This window comes from Sminthopsis crassicaudata, chromosome 2 (genome assembly GCF_048593235.1).
Source record: "Sminthopsis crassicaudata isolate SCR6 chromosome 2, ASM4859323v1, whole genome shotgun sequence".
Taxonomy (NCBI): Eukaryota; Metazoa; Chordata; class Mammalia; order Dasyuromorphia; family Dasyuridae; genus Sminthopsis; species Sminthopsis crassicaudata.
The window spans coordinates 386,503,207-386,523,825 of NC_133618.1; the positions used below are offsets into that span (position 1 = coordinate 386,503,207).

The following is a 20,619-nucleotide window of genomic DNA, read 5'->3' on the forward strand; positions in this document are numbered from 1 at the left end:
ATTTACTCTTTCTGTGTTTCAGTTTCCTCATCTGTGAAGAGAAAGAGGGACGATTAGATTAGATTACCTCTAACTATATATTTTAATAATCTACAAGCTCTTATAGATGATCAGTTGGTCTTTGTTCTAAGACCTTCAAGTACTACTTTATCAGGCAGTTAATTTCACTTCAGGACAAATCATAATTGTCAAAAAATTTTCCCTTCAAGAAAAAAACTTCCCTCAAGTTCCCCACACTTTTATTGTTGTGAGTTCTATATATTCCTTTCTTTAAATTCATAAACAATTTTTAACATTTTTTAAAAACTGTGAGTTTCCTCCCTGAAATGGTAAGCAAACTAACATGTAATACATGTGCAATCATGTAAAACATGTTTGCATAATTTTTGTTTTTTCTTCTCAGGTTATATTTACCTTCTTTCTAAATCCAATCTTTCTTGTGCAACAAGATTAACTGTATAAATATGTATACATATATTGTATTTAACATATACTTTAACATATTTAACATATATAGGGCTACTTGCTGCCTAGGGGAGAGGGTGGAGGGAAGGAGAGAAAAAGTTGAAATGGAAGTTTTTGCAAGGGTCAATGTTGAAAAATTATCCATGTTTTGTATATAAAAATCTATAATTTAAAAAGTTTGCATATTAGTGATTTTGTAGAAGAAAATTCAAAAAAAGAAGAAAGGAAGGAAACAGTATGCTTTCATTTGCATTCAAACTCCATCAGTTCTTTCTTTGGAAGCAAATAGGATTTTTACAATGTTCTCCTGGTTCTACTCACTTCACTCTGCATCTATTCATCTAAGTTTTTCCAGTCCACACATTCCTCATTCTGCCATCTGAGAAGAAACAGTTAATTAAGCCTAATTCTTCTTCCATAATTCAGCCCTTCAAATATTTGAGGTATTAAGTCCAAACTTTTTTTTTTTAAAGGCTAAGAATCCTCAGTTTTATTCAATAAATCTTTTTATGGCATGGTCTTTTCATTTTCTTCACTAAGTTGATCAACTTTTTTCTGGATATACTCCAATATTAAAAACTTTCCTCCTTAATGTGGCACCCAGAACTAAATATAACACTCCAGATTTGGAACAACTAATAATAAACCTCTTCTATGGATGTTTAGTCTTATTGTTAACTGAATTTACTAAAAACCCTAGATCTTTTACTGAGCTATACTTGTCAAGTTGATTTCTGAACCCAGCTGAATGACACTGAATCAATGCATGTTTGATAAGCATGTCATCTATGGCTTGATCCAACTATTGATAAAATGTCGAAGATATGGTCAATCTGGGGCACTTTCCCTCCAAGCGGATATGATTCATTTGAGGGTCTAGTCATATAATCAGTTCCAAATCTACCTACAAATTAAACTAACCCACTGTGAGATCTCTCCAATGTGTTCTTAAGAGTAGCAAAACAGACTGTCAAATACTTCAATTAATTCTACCTAATATCTACAGCATCTCTTTTCTCTTTTCCAATAGTAAAACAACAATAATAAAATTACCATGGCATTATCTATTTTTAAATAAAGTAATTCTGGCTCTATTTCATTATTAACATCAGAAAATATTAGCTAGCCAGATGAAATGATTCCTGAATAACAAAATGTGAAGAAATACTAAATAGTTTGGTCTATTCCCCTCATCCAGGATTTAAGGCAGAATCCTACTTAAGTCACCTCAGGCAGTTTCTCAAAGAAAAGTCCACAGTTTCACAAACCACCAGGCTCTCTCACAAGAGCATATTACTATTTCACTAGGCTATGACAACCCAAAGAAGCTGAATTCTTATCACATAAGGAGCCACAAAAGCAAAATCCATTGCTTCCTCCCACCTCTTCTATCTAGATTAGGAATCCCAAAATTTGTATACTCTTTATAATCCTTCATTCCTAAGGCTCCATCCATCCGGAATTAAGAATCTAACCTTAAAAGGCCTATTTCTGTCCAATTTTCCTATAGGAAATGTTGTTCATCTTTCATTTTCAAAGAAGATCAATGATATGGTGTAATGACTTGCATATGAATTGGATTTAAGTGAAATGTGTTAAGATGATTTTAAACAATTCTGCCTCACTTAAATGTATTAAATTATGAAGAGAGTATCCGTGTTTTAGGTGGATGATCATACCTATCATAAACTCTGCTATCAAGTTTAGTCATTATTTTCTTATTCAAGTTTTGATTAACATGAAGATTCTAATCCTGAATATTTTATGGACAATCCATAAAAGATACATTTCTTAGAATTAATAAGTAAAACTAAAACTTTCTGTCCCCAACTTCACTCTTTCCAAAACTCCTTATTTTTGTCCTCTATAATTAAAAAGCAAAAGAGACTGATAGAGGTCATTTTGCCTTTTCTGCATGAAATGGATCAAAATGAAAAATTTTATTTTCAAACTTAATAGGTTATAGGAGATCTGATACTAGAAATTATAAAACACAAAATCTACTGAATTATCACCAGATAGAACCTTTTGCGCTCATCCTCACCTTACCCCAAGAGTACAAACTGGATAGAAGAAACATTTGACAGCAATACCCATTATAAAAGTAAAACGGAAAATGAGGGTTATGTTACTTGATATATCAAATGCCAGAGGTAGAAGAGAAGAATGTCTTGAGGTTTAATAAGACCAAAGAGGTTTGAGGCAGAGAATGAAGGAATTTGTGTTTTGGGCTTTTTGAGGCAGTAGGGGTGGGAGAAAGTTTAGGGATAATGTCATAGATGACAAAGGTAACAACCTTCTAGCCAAAGCTAGAAGTATAATGGACATATCTTGAAAAGGCAGGAATTTCCTAGATAAATTTTACTAAGCTAGAATTACAAGGATTATAAGAATCCTTTAAAGACAAATATCAAGTTAGTTGAAACCAAGTTTCTCCTTTTTTTCCTCTTTTACTAAGATTTAAGAGCTTTCATCTTTGATTCATGGCCAGGAACAGATGCTCACCATGTGACTATTAACCACTTTTAATGGGGCAGTGATTTGTACTCAGTTTATACTCCTGCCATGAGCCAGAAAACTCAAAATTCTCACCCTTAACTGACAAACTAGAAATTTGTGACAGTTCCTCTTATTCACATTTCCGTTTAGATAAGGACTGGGAGAGTGAACTTGAGATTTCACTGGGGCAGGGAACTTCCAGTTATGAATATTTCTTCTACCAATCAATGTCTAGACTTTCTCTGCAACCTATAATCTTAGTGCTGTCTAGAGCTTTGAGAGGTTAAGATACATGCCCAAGGGTCAATATTTTGCCATAGACTGACTTTGAACTCCAATATTCTTGGCTAGCTCTCAGATCTACTATATCAAACTGTCTCTCCTCTAGAGCAGGGCTTATAAACCTAAAGTTCCTGACTTTTTAAATTTAGTAATCCCAAAATTTGTATTATTATTATTGAAATACATTAATGTATTTCAATAAAACTGATTTCCTTTGCAATGCAATTTATTTTATTCAATTGAAAACATTTTGAAAGGAGTACATGGCCTTCATCAAAAGGGTCCACAATACAAAAACAAAACAAAAAAAAAACCCCTCTGTCCTAGAAAAGAGCTAGATCTTCTCTCAATCCCTCTAAAAGGAAGAGAAGCTACAAATTGCATGTACCAATAATTTAAGTGGAGTTGATTTACAAGTGCCACATGACTTAACTGCTTCCAATCTATCCAAATATCCATCCTATTTCCAAATAATCCTATTAAATAACACTTTTTTCAATGTTTTTTTCCACTACTCCCTAGTTTTTTAAGGTTCTGTTTATCCTCATCTTGCTCCAATTTCCTATAGTACAAAACTAAGGACATGTTCATGATCTCTACATAATCATGCAGCATACCTCAAGATTCTACTGCTGTGCTAAAAAAAAAAATAAAGTTTATCCCAAGACAAAGAGCTCCCCAGGGACTAAAGTTATATAGTATGAGATCAACTAGTGGTTTTTTCCTAGCCTTGCCTATTTTTACAATAACATATATTGTAGGAGAGACCAACAGAAAAGACATGGATCTGTAAAAACACTTTTTCCTTAGAGTTTTGGGTTTTTTTTGATGATGGTGGAAGGATAGCAAAGATAGATAATCTTATTTTATGTGCTCAACTCTACAACTTCCATACAGCTGGAACATTTTCCAAATGGAAATATAGGGACACCAGAAGGTTATAATTCACACCTGTGACTTAGGGCCAGAAATGGTAATTAGGTTGAGACAGGAGCAAATCTTTTGATGTGATGAAGGTAAAACAATTTACTAAGAAGGTTGGAATGGGGAGTTCATATATATATATAATCAGAACAAAATGCTCCCAAAATTTTTGGCAGAGAGGTTGGGAAGCACAAATTTTTTCCTATCTTATTCCTCAGGAATATTAGAACTGCACTAACACCCCACACTAATATGAATACACCCACTACTGTATGCTTTTCTAGAATTCTAGCCACTTACTCTGTAATTATTTTTTAAAAGACAAGAGAACACATTTCATAAAATGGAATTAGGAGAATATTCCACCAAAATGGATCAAGTCAGAAAAATACCTAAGGTGTTTTCAGAGCCGCATTAAACCACAAAGTAGAAGAAATCAACAACATCAAGAAATTCCACAGCAGTGATTCATCAAATTCCATGTTATCAGAGTCCCCTCAACTGAAACAAACAATGCTCAAACAGTAACAGCATAAGGAAGCTGAATATATATTTCCCAATTATTACATAGGAGTAACTAAATACTAATTACACAATTATTTCTTAATTTGCTGTCTTTAAACCAATTTCCTACCAGGGTACTCTGTATTACCTCACTAGTGATGCTTATTAAAAACAATCAACAGGTAGTATAAAATAGCAAAGAACTGGAAACTGAAGGTATGACCATCAACTGGAAATGGCTGAAGAAGTTATTGTACATGAATGTGATGGAATATTACTGTGCAATAAGAAATAATAAAGGAAAGTTTTAACAAAATCAAATCTTATAACAATATTGTAAAGACAAGCAATTTTGAAAGATTTAAAATCTCTGATAAACACAATGTCTAACCACAATTCCAGGACTCATGATAAAACATGTTGCCCACTGTCTGTCAAGTGATGGAGTCAGAATGCAGATCTTTTTCAGACATGGTCAATGTAAGGGTTTTATTTGCTTGACCTTAAGTTGGTAATGAGGGGGGTTATTTTTCATGTTTCTTCAACTGAGGGAAGAGGGAAGAAGGAAAGTGGAGAGACTAGAAGACAGATCTTTCCTAGAAAACAAGATCTAAATAATTTGTTTTTAAAATACACCTACTCAATATGCAAGCTCTCCCTCTTATAGAGTAGGTTTACCATTTCAGTTTTCTTTTATCTTTGATTTTAAGTCTGAAAGCACCAGGTCCTTCTATTATGATGCAAAGCTTCTTTGATTACAGTCCTCCAGTAGGAATGGGGAAGGAGAGATTGTTCCTATCAAGCAAAGGAAATACTACACAGAGATCATTCTTATCAAATATAAGATTGATATACTCAAGTTCTTAGAAAGTTAGCTCCTTAAAATTTGATTTAAATGATGTTGAGCTCAGTCAAATCTCTATTCCTTTGCAGTTTCTTTTTGAAAACTCACCCTGTTCCTCCTATAGTAGTTATGAAAGCCAGAAATGGCCCAAATGAGAAAATAAAAAAGTACCACCTGGGGCAGTTAGATAATACAGTGGATACAGCACTAGACCTGGAGTTCAGATCTGGCCTCAGACACTTGAGTAGTGTTGTGACCTTGGGCAGATCACTTAACCCTGATTACTCTCTTCCCCCCAAGAAGTGAGAAATCATTGAAGTTTGAGGGTCACACACTGCATTCATTTTAATTCAATTGATAGCCATGTGATGAGTCTTTCATAATATGGCAAGCCTATTTTATGAACAAACCAACAGCACACAAATGTGCGAGAGCCCTGCAATATTTCAATATCCTGACAGCATACCAACTCTCACCCAACAAAGCTTTCATGTTTAATTTTAGGTCAACTGGACTTTTACCAAAAATGGATTTCAATTATAATCTCAGGGTTGCAAATCAGTTAAACAGTTCCAAAGTATCCACTGTACTAAGGCTATTTCCAGAGTTTTATATTAATAAAATAGAATTGTAATTCAGTGGCATCGGGGAAGAAAGAGGCAGAGATGTTAATTTAAAACTAACAATGGGAGCACAAACTTGCTAGCTGATTTCTTTTAGGAAAATCTTCCCATGTATAAGGCAGGCATTGACATTAAGTGTTAGGAATACAAACAGTTCCAGTCCCAAGATACTTCCAATTTTTTTGGAAAAAGCTGAGCAATACTTGCAAACAATAGCAGGAAAAATTCCTTTTAAAACTTTATCTACCCTTGGTCTCCATTAAGCTTAGTTCAAATAACCTTGATTCTATGATTTTAAAATCATTTTACCTTATGTGGAATAGTAGCCTAGTAGGCTGTCTCACATTGTCACCATGCTAATCACACCTGACCTCAGTTCCTGACAGATGCAACTACAGCACACAGATTTATGAAAAGATTAGTTGACAGGCCATATGGAAAGAGGGAGCCCACCAGAATCTAAAGTCAGAGATCAAGGTGTCTCCTTCCAGTGGCTACTCCTTAATCTGCTATGGCCAACATGGCATTCTGGTAAAAGTACTAGATTGGGAGTCAAGAGTATGTGGATTAAGATCTAGCTCTGCTACTACTTCTACCTTTGTGATGTTGGATAAATCAAATATCCATGGGCATCATTTCCCTCATCTGTGGAACAAAAGAAATAAAACTACACTGCCTCAGAGATCCCTCCAGATCTAAATCCGTAATGATGATACCTCTTTCTCCCCAGAGAATAATTCCCTATTCAACATACTGGAAGTCCTTAGGCAAGAGGGGGAAAAAAGAGGAAAAAGGAAGGATGGCTCACTTAGACACCAAGTATGGCTGGATCCTACAACTTCAAAAAGGTAACTGACACTCACAAGGGCACCTAAACTCCCTCTGGCAGTGGAAGCAAAAGGCTACCTGCTTTAGGACCACCTATACTCAAGAAATTCCCATGACCAGGGAATATATTTTCTCTCTTTCACACACACACACATTCACACTCACACACACCCCTTAGGTTCTGCCACTTACTACATGTGTACCTTTTTACTTTCTGGGCCAGAATTCTGCCAGTGGAAAAAATTCTAAGGCCCCACCTTAGCTCTAAATACCACACCCACTGCCTTTAAGAAGTAGTTCAAAATATTTCCTCCCAAGAAACCTTTAGAGATTAAGCTTGATCACTGACTTATATAACCATTCATTTTTTTTTTAATATTATCTTGTCCTTGTAGCTATTATATTCAATTACTTTATATTATATCTTTCCTGAAATTATGACAATTATCCTAGAGACTTTATCTATTACATGTTCCTATAAAAATATATGGGATTTGATATACTCGAAGCATGACATATCTAGGAAAGCCTAACTTTAGATAGTTTTTTATATCCCTGCAAATCATCTCTACCAAGTCACAGATTGGTAGGAACAAAAAATGTCACTGAACTGCCTTGTGCTGATCTCTTTAGAGTCTCAACTCAGATGGTACCTATACCACGAAACCTTTCCAGACCTATTAGATTAAATGGTCTCTCCTTCTCCCTTTACTTTCTACTTACCCTATTTAATTGTATGAAGGAAAGTCCCCAAAAAGAAATCTTCAGTAAATAAAATGGAAAATGTAATAGTGAAAAATCCACACTACAAAAGCTATATTACATTATAGGCAGTAGCTGATCCAGGTTTTATCTTCCCAGTCTAGAATCATTACTTCAACAAGAGAGGATGATCAAGATGGTTTTGTTGTAAATTTGCACAGTTCCAAGTATCCTAACACTCAAACATTTGCCAAGCACTCACTGGACACACAGTATTATGCTAGGCACTGTAACATATACCTAATAACTCAAAGAAATAAGATCTCTAAAGATAAGGGTCTAAGCTGGGGGAGCCTCAACCTATGTTGAACTCTGTCCTAAATGAGTATGCTAATTAGGTACTCCTATTAACCTGGGAATATGTCCAAAGCAATCCTTCTCTCTTAAATAAATTGCTGCTACAATGAGAAGTGGAAATTCAAAAAGGAGAATATTTATTAGGTTCACAATGTACACACACCACCATACTGTATTAACACATTGTTGGGACCAATATTGTGGAAAGTTAGCTTTTAAGGTTTAAGAGCAATACTCTACCACTTTCTACCAAATACAAGACTCGTTTTCTATCTCTTTTTCCCTTTTCCCTTTTCTTAAAATTGCTTATAGCATTCACAGATACTGTTGAAATATGTTTAAAACCCAAATTGCAATCTCTGAATAGAAGCTCATAAAAGTATTTATTTTCCAATACTTTCAAGGGCCATCAGAACATTTACCCATGACTAGTACACACCAACAGATATGTTACATTATTCTCATTTTTAATGATATTTTAAAAACAAATACATTTTCACCTGCATTTTCTTATCTCCACTTATGTCCCTCACCAATACCTAACTTACAACCCTGGATTTTCAAAGACTATGTTACTAAAGTTCAATTCCAGCAGGGCTTATTCTAAACTAGAAAGACTTTGGAAAGTACAGGTGAAGAAATACTGATATATATTCTCCTAATTCACCATCTGGACATCACTCCCATCCAAAATGCTAGCTGAATCATAAATACTTCAGGTACCAATTTGATTAACATATGTTATCACATAATATAAGTGTGTAACTATTGTGACCAATGAATTCTATTTTTGAGGCACCAAAACAGGCTTTATTCAAAACAAAATAATAGTTTAATCACTGTATACTGAACAACTAAGACTTGACTAAAAATACCAGTAAGGCTCACAAAATTAATGTTTTCTGTTCACTGTTCTGTTGGGTAATTCCAATTTCTGTCACAACTAAGACTCTAAGTGGATATTCATTTTTGTAATGAACATTGGAAGAAAATTTTCAGTGATAAAAGAAAATGTATTAAAAATGGTTTAACTGGGAAATGAGTGTAAACTGTTATTTTTACCTTCTGAATCCAATTCTTCCTGTGCAACAAGAAATTCGGTTCTACACACATATATTGTATCTAGAATATATTGTAATATATTTAACATGTATAAGACTGCCTGCCATCTGGGGGAGGGGGTTGGGGGAGGAAGGGAAAAAAAATCTGAACAGAAGTGCAAGGGATAATGTTGTAAAAAATTACCCATGCATATGTACTGTCAAAAAAAAAAGTTATAATTATAAAATAAAATAAAAATTAAATTTAAAAAAATGGTTTACATTTCTGGTTATATGATTATTCACTACTACACGTTTTGGGAAGTGTTAAAGATTTACAAATTATATTTATAGGTTTTCAAGCTCTGGCCATGAGTAAGAGAAAACTATTTTTTTTTTCATCTATTATGTTTTGGACCCAGTTCTAAACCCTTGAGGTGAGCATGACTCAGTTGAATATTGAGAAATAGCAATCATAGTTAAAATAATTTGAGATAAATATCTCAATCTTTAGTCACCATCTCAATAGGGCCCAATCTGGATTCTGTACCATACAATAGCTGATGCTGAGAACACTCTCTGATTATCAATTCCCTAATACTATGGAATAACTATTAATTTAAGAACATAATAAAGGCAGTATAATCTAAAAGAAGCCAAACTTTTATTTAGAAAGGACATCCATATTCCATTTAATTGCTTATGGTCATGTCTTCACCACTCTTAATTGCAGTGTCCAATTTATTAAAGAATGGGCCAAAATCTTTTAAAAGTCTTATTAAGAGCTAAGTAGAATAAATAATGCACAATTAGAATTGTGGAAAGATCTTTGCACTAAAAATCTATTAAGCCATCTTAGAGAATAGAGGACCTGATTCTGGATTCTTGAAGGATGTATATCAGTGTGGCATGAGGTAGTTGCTACTGAGATAGATTGCATTACTGTCATCTGGGGCTCAGTCTAGCTCTTTCCCAGGTTGGCTGCAAACAGATGAATTTTTTAACACAGTAGCATTTAAAGGTCCTGATCTATCATATGAATCTTTAAAATATTGAAGGTTCAAGGGGCATCTAGGTGGTGCAGTGGATAGAGCATCAACCTTGAATTCAGGAGGACCCGAGTTCAAATTTAATCTCAGACACTTAACCACTTCCTAGCTGTGTGACCCTGGGCAAGTCACTTAACCCCAGCCTCAAAAAAAAAAAAAAAAAAAAAAAAATATATATATATATATATATATATATATATATATATATATATATATATATATATATATATATATATATGTATATGTATATATATATATATATATTGAAGGTTCATTTGGCACTTTAAACAGGCACAGTTCATCTGAAATACACAAAGGTGAGTCACTAGAGTTTCTAGATTTTAACTAACCACTGCTCTCTGCCTTGCCAGGCTATTTTTCTGTGGCTTTCTTTTTTAGCCAGTTTATACTTGTGTCATGTCATATGGTTATCTACAAACTGGTTAGGTGAAGTTCAAATTTATATTATGTTTCTAGACTGAAGTTAATGTTAATAGGGAAACACCCCCCCCCAACTATGGATCAATGTCAAATATTCAATAGTAATGAAAATATCAAATGTAAAATACAAATGAATAGCTTTCTTCTGCCTTTCCCTACTTCCAGAATATTTCCATTCACCCATCATTAATTTCATGTTTCTTGCCATTAAAATCAATTGTATATTGCTTCTAATTTACACTCAAAACAAATTCATGTCCCAGATACAGTGGCAAATCTGGATTCATTTGTCATAGCTTAAGAATTTAGTTTATTAGAATTTTCCTATGAACTTTTAACTCTTAGGCAAAGGAAGTAAGATATTTGTCAAGATCAGATACTCACCTCTGTAAATATTACTATATATACAATCAAATATCAGAAATCAAAGAGAAAAAACTCTCAAAAAAAAGTTTCCTAATATCCAAGAAAGTCAAAGACTTTATAATTTGTTGTGTTAAGATGACTAAATCTAGAGGTATGAAGAAAAAGCAAGTAAAATTGTATTTTGTCTGTGTATGTGTTAAAAGGCAGGGAGGGAGAGAGAAAGAAAGGGAGTCAAGATATAAAGGAAGACACACACACAGAGAAAAAGAGCTAGACATTTTGGTAAGTCAATTAACTCTTCCTATGACCTGGAAAAGACAATACCTGGTACTGTCATGTTTTCAAACCTTTTTCAAACCTGAAGCATTTCAAGTATTTTATTGATTTTGCCTTGATCTGCACACCACATTCGTTGCTACACCTAGTTACATCACACACTTTATGAATTATATACAGATAATGTAAGACTGCAAGAGAGAGGGAGTGTTTAAAGTTCTAAAAAAGGAGACTAAAAAAGGAGATATTTACAATCTATGAAAAGTTTTAAGGTCATTGGGTGACATACCTGGAAATAAATTTAAGAACTGGCTTCTTTCACCAACAAGCAGAAAGAAGTTAAAACTAATCTTGTTAAGCCAAGTTACCTTATTCAGAAGACTGGGAAATTACATCACTGAAGTGACTTTCTGTTGCCTTCAAAGAACTTTAAAAAAGTTTAAACCGGTGTACTTAGGGAAGCAAATGGGCTGAAACAACACTGTTACCTAAGCTGTAAAGACTGAATGAACATACAAATCAAATGTAGTTTTAACCCTTCACATTAAAAACAGCTCTGAAACTAAGAGATTTTTAAAAATACTGCCTAAGAGAGAATGATTTACTTTTTTTATATGCCCTGAAATCATCATTTTACTTAGAATTATTTAAAACCATAACTAATATTAAGTGAGATTCAAAGATGCAATGGAATCAAACTACTAAACAAACAATGACCTAATATTCCCAGTTCCTCTACCCCTTCCCCCAATTCTCTTTTACAAAGAAAGAAAATGAAACAAAGAAAGGCTTAACAGTTCAAACCACTTTACCGGACCAAAATTCAGAAGCTTCATTCTAACGTGATCATAGGTTTTTGCAGAAACTAAGAACAAGACAGAATGTCTAGAGAATACCAGTAGTTTGGTAGTGCTGGGAACCTGAACTTTAATTTCATGCTCTGAAACTAACTTTCCATATGGCTGTGCTCAAACTACTATTCCAAAAATACTGATACATATAATACTGAATATGCATATAAAAATATGTAACATGCTTCAAAGAATTATCAGCTTCACTTCTTGCAAAAGTTCTTTTACAACTAAGAAAGAAAAGAGACGCTGAAGAAAGTTTTACAAATTGTGCTCTGAAAAAAGGATGTCGGCTTTTAATAAAGCCTATTCCTGTTCTGGAAGAAAAATCCACCAACTCTTTTCCTACCAAAATTCAGTAAGTACACATTCAAACCACCTAAACCTGGCTAAAAGCTTTAAACAAGAGTATTCTTAAGTTGGCTATATCCATTCTCCAACCAATGACAGCCCTAACACTCCACAGGAGTGGTTTTTGTAGAACCCAAATGTAATTTCATTAGATACAGTATCTAGCAAAACCCCGGTCACTTTTAAAAACTTATTAGCCATCCCATGCTTTTTTTAGATTTTTACCACCTAGGAGTTCCTTCGAAACATCTGGAAACAGCACCTCAAAGCTTCCAGAGGTAAGGACAACCTTTCCCCAAACACTGCTGCAACTTCAACCCCTGCCAGGTCCCCCGAGGCTGGCAGCCCCCCCGCAGGGGATGGAGGGCAGGGGAAGTTGGAGATGCCCCCCCAAGTAGGCTTCTCTTTACAACCCCGTCCCAACATCACTTTCCTCTTAAGTCTCGTCAAAATGGCCTCCCCATTTGGGCTTCCGAGCTTCAGAAAGAGAAGGGAGAAGAGGAGATGAGGGAAAGTCGAGGAAAGGAGGCGCTCCCCCACTCATTCTCCCGAGAGGCCGTCGGAGCCCCATCCCCGGGACCGACTAAGCACTAGGGACCGAGAAAGCCAGGAAGGGGGCCCAGGTTGGTGGAGCAGGAAATGGGGAGGGGGGTCGGCGCCCCCGACGGGCCGGAAGGAGGGAGGTGATGGACGCCGGGACGGCCGGAGCCGGGGAGAGGCCCACGCCGGGGGCCCCACCCAGAGGCGGCCCCCGGGGCTGGCCGTGCCCTCTCTGGCCCGGCTCTCCACAGTCGGCCATGCGGCGCGGAGGATAGGCCAGCTCTCCCAAAGGGAGTCCCAGAGCGGGGCGGGACGGGGTATGAGGGAGAGAGTCCCGGGATCCCCGGGCGCGGCGCGGCGCGGCGCTCACCCGCGGGCCGCTTCTAGGCTCTTGATGAGCTTCTTGATCTTCCAAATCTCTACATTCCTGTCGGCAGCGCTGGGATCGTCAGCCATCTTCTCGCCTCTTCCTCCCTAGAGCGGCCCGGCGGGGCCCGGAGACACCAAGACCACAGAGTTAGCGCCGCCGCCGGGGCAGAGCGGCCCCCTTCCCCGCTGCCCCCGAGCGGCCCTTTTCTCCCCCCGGACCCCCTCCCCCAAAGCCGCCTGTACCCTGCGGCCACGGTCACTGTAGTTCCTATCCTCCAGCCCTCACCTAAGGGCCCAGTCCCGGGTGGCAGCGGCTCCTCCCCGGCGGCGGCGGCTCCGCGGCGGCGGCGGCAGCGGCGGCGGCTCTGACGTAGGACACCGGCTCCCTCTCTCCAGGCAGCTGCATGTGTTGCAATCTGCTCACATGGGGCCTGTGACATCACTTCCGCAGCTAGGGGCTGGGTGCGGAGGGGGGCAGCGGCAAGAGGAAAGGGGGAGGGGTCGGAGGAACTCGGACACGCGCTGCTGCGCTCCATTGGCTCATCGCGCGGCCTCTAACAACGGGCCTAGTGATTGGTCGTAATCGGGGCCGCGCTGCCTTGTGAGGTAGGGCTGGAGGGTTGAGGCGAGGGGAGAGAGCTACCACCTCTTCCGGGGCGTGGAAGACGGGAGTGAAAAAGAACTTGTCTGTGAGACTCTCGCGAGCTTTCAATCACTGCCGCGTCAGGACAGTGAGGTGTGGGTACATAGAGGGCAATGCATGGTGGTCGGAGGTGGCAGCTTCTGCTTCTCTTCGGATTTCTAGGGCATGGGATCCCCATGGCTCAGCTTCGAATGTCCTCTGGGGATCGATGGGCTGGGTTGGCCGCAGCTTTCCCCGCTCGCTCCTCGGCTGAGCCAGTTAGGCTACGGGCGCCGCCTTGCGCGCCGGGAATGGCGCCTTGCAGGCCTTGGACTAGAGCGCTCCTGGCCTCCTCAGTGACGTCGACTCCGGGCTCCGTGACGTCACGGCCGCTGGCTCTAGAGTGAGGGACTAGCGGAGTGGCGGTCAATTCAGGGTCTGGGACCTCATGGGTCAAGCAATAAGGAGTAGCGCTGGGGCTCCATGCTTGGGAGGGTTGTGCAGTCTTAACCCATGATGGGCATCATTCTTTCTGCGCTGCCCCCGAGGCGTGCGTGAAAGAAAATAGGAAAACACTGGCGGGAAAGATAAAAATGTTGAGAGTCTTTTCATCTGTAAATTGAAGATGGTATATGTAATATTTCGAAAGATCGTTGTGGACCTCATGTTTCAGTGTTAGTTATAAAGCACTTTTGAAAACTTTAAAGGGCTACGTAAGTGTAATACTTAGCATTGTAGAGCTCTGAACTCGGGAATCCGGAAGACTTGTATAAAGATACAATTCTACTATGACTTTTATATGACCGTGGGCAAGTCTCCTAAATCTCTTTGGACCTTAATTTCCTCTCTACGATTTGAGATAATATTTATAATTGCGATATATCTTATAGATTATGATGCTGTCTTATAGCGTCATAATGTTTTAGTAAAGTATGTATATGGAAAGTCTTAAAAAACTTGAAAGTGCCATCTATGTAAGTTGTTACTGTAACTTTTATGACCGTGGAAAAACTGTGATAGAATGTAATACATACTGTTTGATAGAATGTAAACTTGGAAGGCTGGGAAGCTTAAATGTTTTGTCTTTGTATCTTTAGTAATAAGTGCTTACATAGAATTCTCAGCTATAAATGCCTTTTAGGAATTTTTTTTTTTTGAAGGGAGGAGGGAGAAGTGTTTACTATCTGCTAAGATAAATATGTGTGTGATTTTTATATAATTCATGTATATATATATGTACTTATACGAATACAAAAGGTCTTTGTAAAAGTGACTTGCTTACTATTTATCCTGTTTATGCAAGTTCCTTTCCTGAAGAACTTGAGTAAATTTCTATTAAGTTCAAGTTTGGTTGCTAGACAGCCCTAAAAATCTGCAAGCTCATTGAATGTCCATTTTTTTCTTGTTCAATAATATAAGTGACTATGCTTGATATAATATTTTTGGCCATAGGCCTAGATCTTTTATTTGTTGGTAGATATTTTAAGACCTTGGGTCTTTTATTGTGGCTGCTGATAGATCCTATACAATTCTAATGGAAGCTCCAGCATATTTGAATTGTTCTTGTTTCTTGCAAAATGTTCTCTTTGATCTGGGGATTTCAAAATTTGGCAATAATGTTCCTATGTGTTTTCCACAAAGGTAGTGATCAGTGGATTTTTTCTATTTCTACTATCCCTTCATGTTCTATCACTCCAGGACAATTTCTTGGATTATTTCTTGCATTATTGTGTCAAGATATTTTTTTTTTCCTTTTTAATCACTACTTGCAGGTAGTCCAATTATTCTTCTTATATTTTCTCTTGATCTATTCTCCAAATCTGTCATTTTTCTTATAAGATGTTTCACATTTTGTTCTATTTTTTAATTCTTTAATTTCATGGTCTCTTATAGCTTCACTGTCTTCCCCTTGCTTAGTTCTAATCTTCAAAAAGTTATTTCCATCTTTGAGAGTCTATCACCTTTTCTAGTTGATTAACTTTTTTTTTTTTATATAATCTTGTTTTTCTTGGATGGCTTTAGCTTTTTTTTTTTCCTCAGTGTCTCTCATTTGATTTTTAAATTCTTGAGTATTCTATAAATTCTCTTTGAGCAGAAAGCCATTTCATATTACTCTGGGGTAGAAGTTTTTTTTTTTCCCCTCGGGGTTCTCCTCTGAAGATAAACCCCAGTCTTCCCTCTTCCTGTAGTATATGTTTCTATGGTGGGGTTCTTTCTTCTTTGCCAATTCATTTTTTTTTTAAATAAATGGTATTAATATAAGCACCTCTATTCCTGGGGAGGGGAAGATAGTACCTCTGGCTTCACTTCAACTCTCCCCTTGGATCCCCAAACCAAGAGCTACTCCCTCCAGGAAGTACCTGCAGCCAGCTGTGTCCCTGCACCTCTGCCTCTTCACTCATGGGTATGCAGGTTCCTTGGCCCAAAGCACAGCTGGGGTTCCCACAATCTTCCCTGACTTAGACATAGACTTTAAACTGTCCAGGGAGGTGAAAGTTTTTGTGGTTCCTGTTGAGGCTCCAGCCACATTCAGCTAATCCTAGGGCTCCCCACTTGTTTCTATGGAGCTATCCTGGAGCTGTTTGCACTTCACACAAGTTAATGTTCTTTCACCAGATTTTCTCCAATTATATCCCGAGAACCCTTGTCCTTCCCCAAGTCTTCTTGATTTTTCTCTAATCTGTGTTCTCCTTGAGGTGCAAATTTGTTCTCTTTATGGGGAAAATCAGGAAAGCTTGAAATTTACCAACTTCTCCATTTTCTCAGAATTCTCCCCTAGTGATATTTCTAAATCTAGGCATTCCCAGTCTAGAGAAATGTACAAATTGCCAATTGATCATTTTCCTACCACATCCCAGGTATGCACTCTGGAACTTGAGTGTAGTATATGTTGGAAATAAAAGTTCTTAATATGTTAAAATATGATTCTGAGTTAATAATAGATTAACAGTCATTTTCCCCTAAAACTACTCAGTTCCTTCCTTGTTCCACCCAAGGATTGAGCTAATCTTTCTTCTAGTGATCTTCCCTAATCCATCCTGATTGGGGAAGTAGAGGTTATCTAATAAGTCCCTCCTCAATTAGATAGCTTTTAACTAATATCATTGGGAATGAGGAAGACTGATGTTTACTAAACAAATATTTGTTTTAAATTTGGTTCCCACTTTTAATTTGTTTTCTAGACCTTAGCATTTGTTTCTCATCTTTTCTACACCCTCCTAAAGATTTGGAAAAATCACTGTCAGTCAACCAGCATATAATGTCTACAGTATATGCCAAGAACTGTGGTAAGGGAGGGGATGAAGGGGGAGGATACCATGGAAAGACAGAAATAGGGAGCATGCCCTCAAATGGCTTCAGACTAGAAAATTCATATTTTTAGTTGATCTAAAAGGGAGATTAATATGCTTTTTTCTACAGGGAACAATTCTCATCTAAACCAAGAGGTGAAAGAATTGTGAAAATATTTTTCAAAATATTCCTGTTTGAATTCACTAATAAAAATGCATGGAATTAGAATCTATTAGACCAAGGCAAAGAATTTAGTTTGGGAATAATGTAGTAGACTGGGAAGCCAGGGGAAATATATAAGAAGCCTTTCTGAAATATTAAAGCTGTTATTGGTTTCTTTATTTTCTTTTATTATCCTACCTCCCCAACACCTTTTCCATCTTGTTTCCTTTTTATCCATTCTGCAGTACAAAAAAAAGTCAAGAGGCCAAGAATAATATAAACAAAAAGTCAGACTTAGGAGTGGTCTTCTAAATTCTTACCTCTTCAGCACTTCCTGCCATTAATCTCTTTTTTTTTTTTCCCAAAATGTCCATAATTGCCTTTTCTATATCGATAAATTCACAGGCAATAATTTGTTCAGCAGATTCCCAGTTAGTGGGCACCTTGTTTGTTTCCAGTTCTTTGCCACCATAAAATAAAAAGAGATATTGTAAATATTTTGTACACAGGAGTTCCTTTCCTCTTTGATCTACTTTTTGTCTAACCCTAGTAGAAGTTTGTCAGGTAAAACTACAGTTGAGAGAAGAGCAAATAATGGTATCTTGCTTTCATGACTAAATGACAGTTTCTATTCTAGGAGTTGAAAGGAACAAATGTTGAGATAATATTTTAAACAGGGCTAGTTTGCATACCTAACTAAGGTAAAATATATTTTAATAGCTACAATCCCACTTTTTTTTTTTTTTTTTTTTTTGAGGCTGGGATTAAGTGACTTGCCCAGGGTCACACAGCTAGGAAGTGTTAAGTGTCTGAGACCAGATTTGAACTCGGATCCTCCTGAATTCGAGGCTGGTGCTCTATCCACTGCACCACCAAGATGCCCCCCCCTTTTTTTTTTTCATGAGGAAAGAGAAATACATTATCTTTCAGACTGTAATTAAATTCACAAAGCCAGACTAGATTGCACCCTGTTTGAATGGCAATCAGGAGATCTGATTCTGAAGACAAGTGGCAGTGTCATTGATAAGAAACATGAAATGAAATGCTTTCCATATATGTGGTCCTAAACAGACAGAGCTGTTGCCCATGCCTTTCTAAAGACTGGTTAAGCCAACAATGTGTTGGGGAAAAAACTCTCAGATTTGTTTTTGTTAAATTGTCAAACAGTTCCAGGACTAGGAGAGGCCCTAAGACTAGATTTAATAATTTTGGACAATAAGAACTATACTACTACTATGCTATATAATACATTATTTTTTGAAAACAAATATTCTACCTTCCAGTCACCCAGAGCTGGCAAAATTGAGAAATATCTTTGTCAGTATCTTGCCCAGGAAGGCCACAGGGTATAGTGTAACATACTAATAGCAGGGACTTAAGGAGAGTGGAATCTTGTTAATGACATGTTATCTAAATTAAAGGTCTGTCCAAGATGTTAGCCTGATTATGATGGTATAGAAGCCTCTATCAAAACAGGGACATGTATATAGAAAGCACACAAACTAGAGTTGGGTAATATGCAAAAGGAATTTAAGAATATAATGAGTGACTATATGTTCTTATTAATTTTATACAGTATCCTTTAGTTTCCTTGTGAACTATTGTACAATTATGTATGTATGTAATGTTAATCTCTGGGTTTTATATTGCACTATTTTCTTGAGTATCTCTGTAAAATGCATCAGATGCCTTATGTTACCTGTAAAACCTGTTGAATAAAAATCTGGGTCAACAGCAGGAGGAATATAGAGAGGCCTGGAGAGACTTAAATCAACTGATGCTGAGTGAAATGAGCAGAACCAGAAGATCACTGTACACTTCAACAACAATGCTGTATGAGGATGTATTCTGATGGAAGTGGAAATCTTCAACATAAAGAAGATCCAACTCACTTCCAGTTGATCAATGATGGACAGAGGTAGCTGCACCCAGAGAAGAAACACTGGGAGGGGAATGAAAATTGTTAGCACTAATATCTGTCTGCCCAGGTTGCATGTACCTTCGGATTCTAATGTTTATTGTGTAACAAGAAAGTGATATTCGCACACATGTATTGTACCTAGACTATATTGTAACACATGTAAAATGTATGGTATTGCCTGTTGTCGGGGGGAGGGAATAGAGGGAGGGGGGGTAAATTGGAAAAATGAATACAAGGGATAATATTATAAAATATATATATATATATATATATATAATAAAAAATAAAAAAAAAAATAAAAAAAAAAAAAGAAAGAATTACATTAAATTACCAAAAAAAAAAAAAAAAATCTGGGTCAAAGGTCAGTTTAGTAATAACTTTTTGGGCATAGTTCCCAATTGTTTTGCAAAAAATGACTGACTTCATTATTCACAATTATCATTAAAAGTGTATCAGTATTCCTATTTCTGCTGTTCCAGTATTTCTCATTTTCCTTTTTATTAACTTTGTCAATCTGATGGGTATAAAATGGAACTTCAGGGTTACTTTATCATGTATTTCTCTAGTTAATAGTAGTTTAGCATTTTTACAGTCAAAGGTTCTGATAAAAGCCATTTCCAAAATATTTAGAGAATTGACTCTTAATTTATAAGAAATCAAGCCATTTTCCAATTGATAAATGCTCAAAGGATATGAACAGACAATTCTCAGAGAAAGAAATTGAAGCTATTTCTAGCCATATGAAAAGATGCTCCAAGTCATTATTAATCAGAGAAATGCAAATTAAGATGACTCAGAGATACCACTACACACACCTGTCAGATTAGCTAGAATGACAGGGAAAGATAATGCAGAATGTTAGAGGGAATGTGGGAAAACTGGGACACTGATAGATTGTTGGTGGAATTGTGAATACATCCAACCATTCTGGAGAGTGATTTGGAACTATGCTCAAAAAGTACCCTTTGATCCAGCAGCATTACTACTGGGCTTATATCCCAAAGAGATTTTAAAGAAAAGAAAGGGACCCGTATGTGCAAAAATGTAACAGCCCTCTTTGTAGTGGCCAGAAACTGGAAACTGAGTGGATGCCATCAATTGGAGAATGGCTGAGTAAATTGTGGTATATGAATATTATGGAATATGACCAGCAGGATGATTTCAGAAAGGCCTGGAGAGACTTACATGAACTGATGATGAGTGAAATGAGCAGGACCAGAAGATCATTATATACTTCCAACAACAATACTATGTGATGATCAATTTTGATGGATGTGGCCCTCTTCAACAATGAGATGAACCAAATCAGTTC

General features: G+C 37.0%; 1 protein-coding gene across 1 annotated transcript in view; it reads right to left on the reverse strand.

The window, feature by feature from the left end:
• The window catches only part of ETF1 (eukaryotic translation termination factor 1), a 36,373-nt gene extending 22,609 nt beyond the window's left edge, over positions 1-13,764 (reverse strand). The window contains exons 1-2 of the mRNA XM_074291458.1: positions 13,598-13,764; positions 13,313-13,416 (exon numbers count right to left, since the gene is read on the reverse strand). Of these exons, the coding sequence (XP_074147559.1) occupies positions 13,313-13,398 (86 nt within the window). The 5' untranslated portion in view covers positions 13,399-13,416; positions 13,598-13,764. The remainder of the gene's footprint in view (positions 1-13,312; positions 13,417-13,597) is intronic.
• Between the last annotated feature and the right edge of the window lie 6,855 nt (positions 13,765-20,619).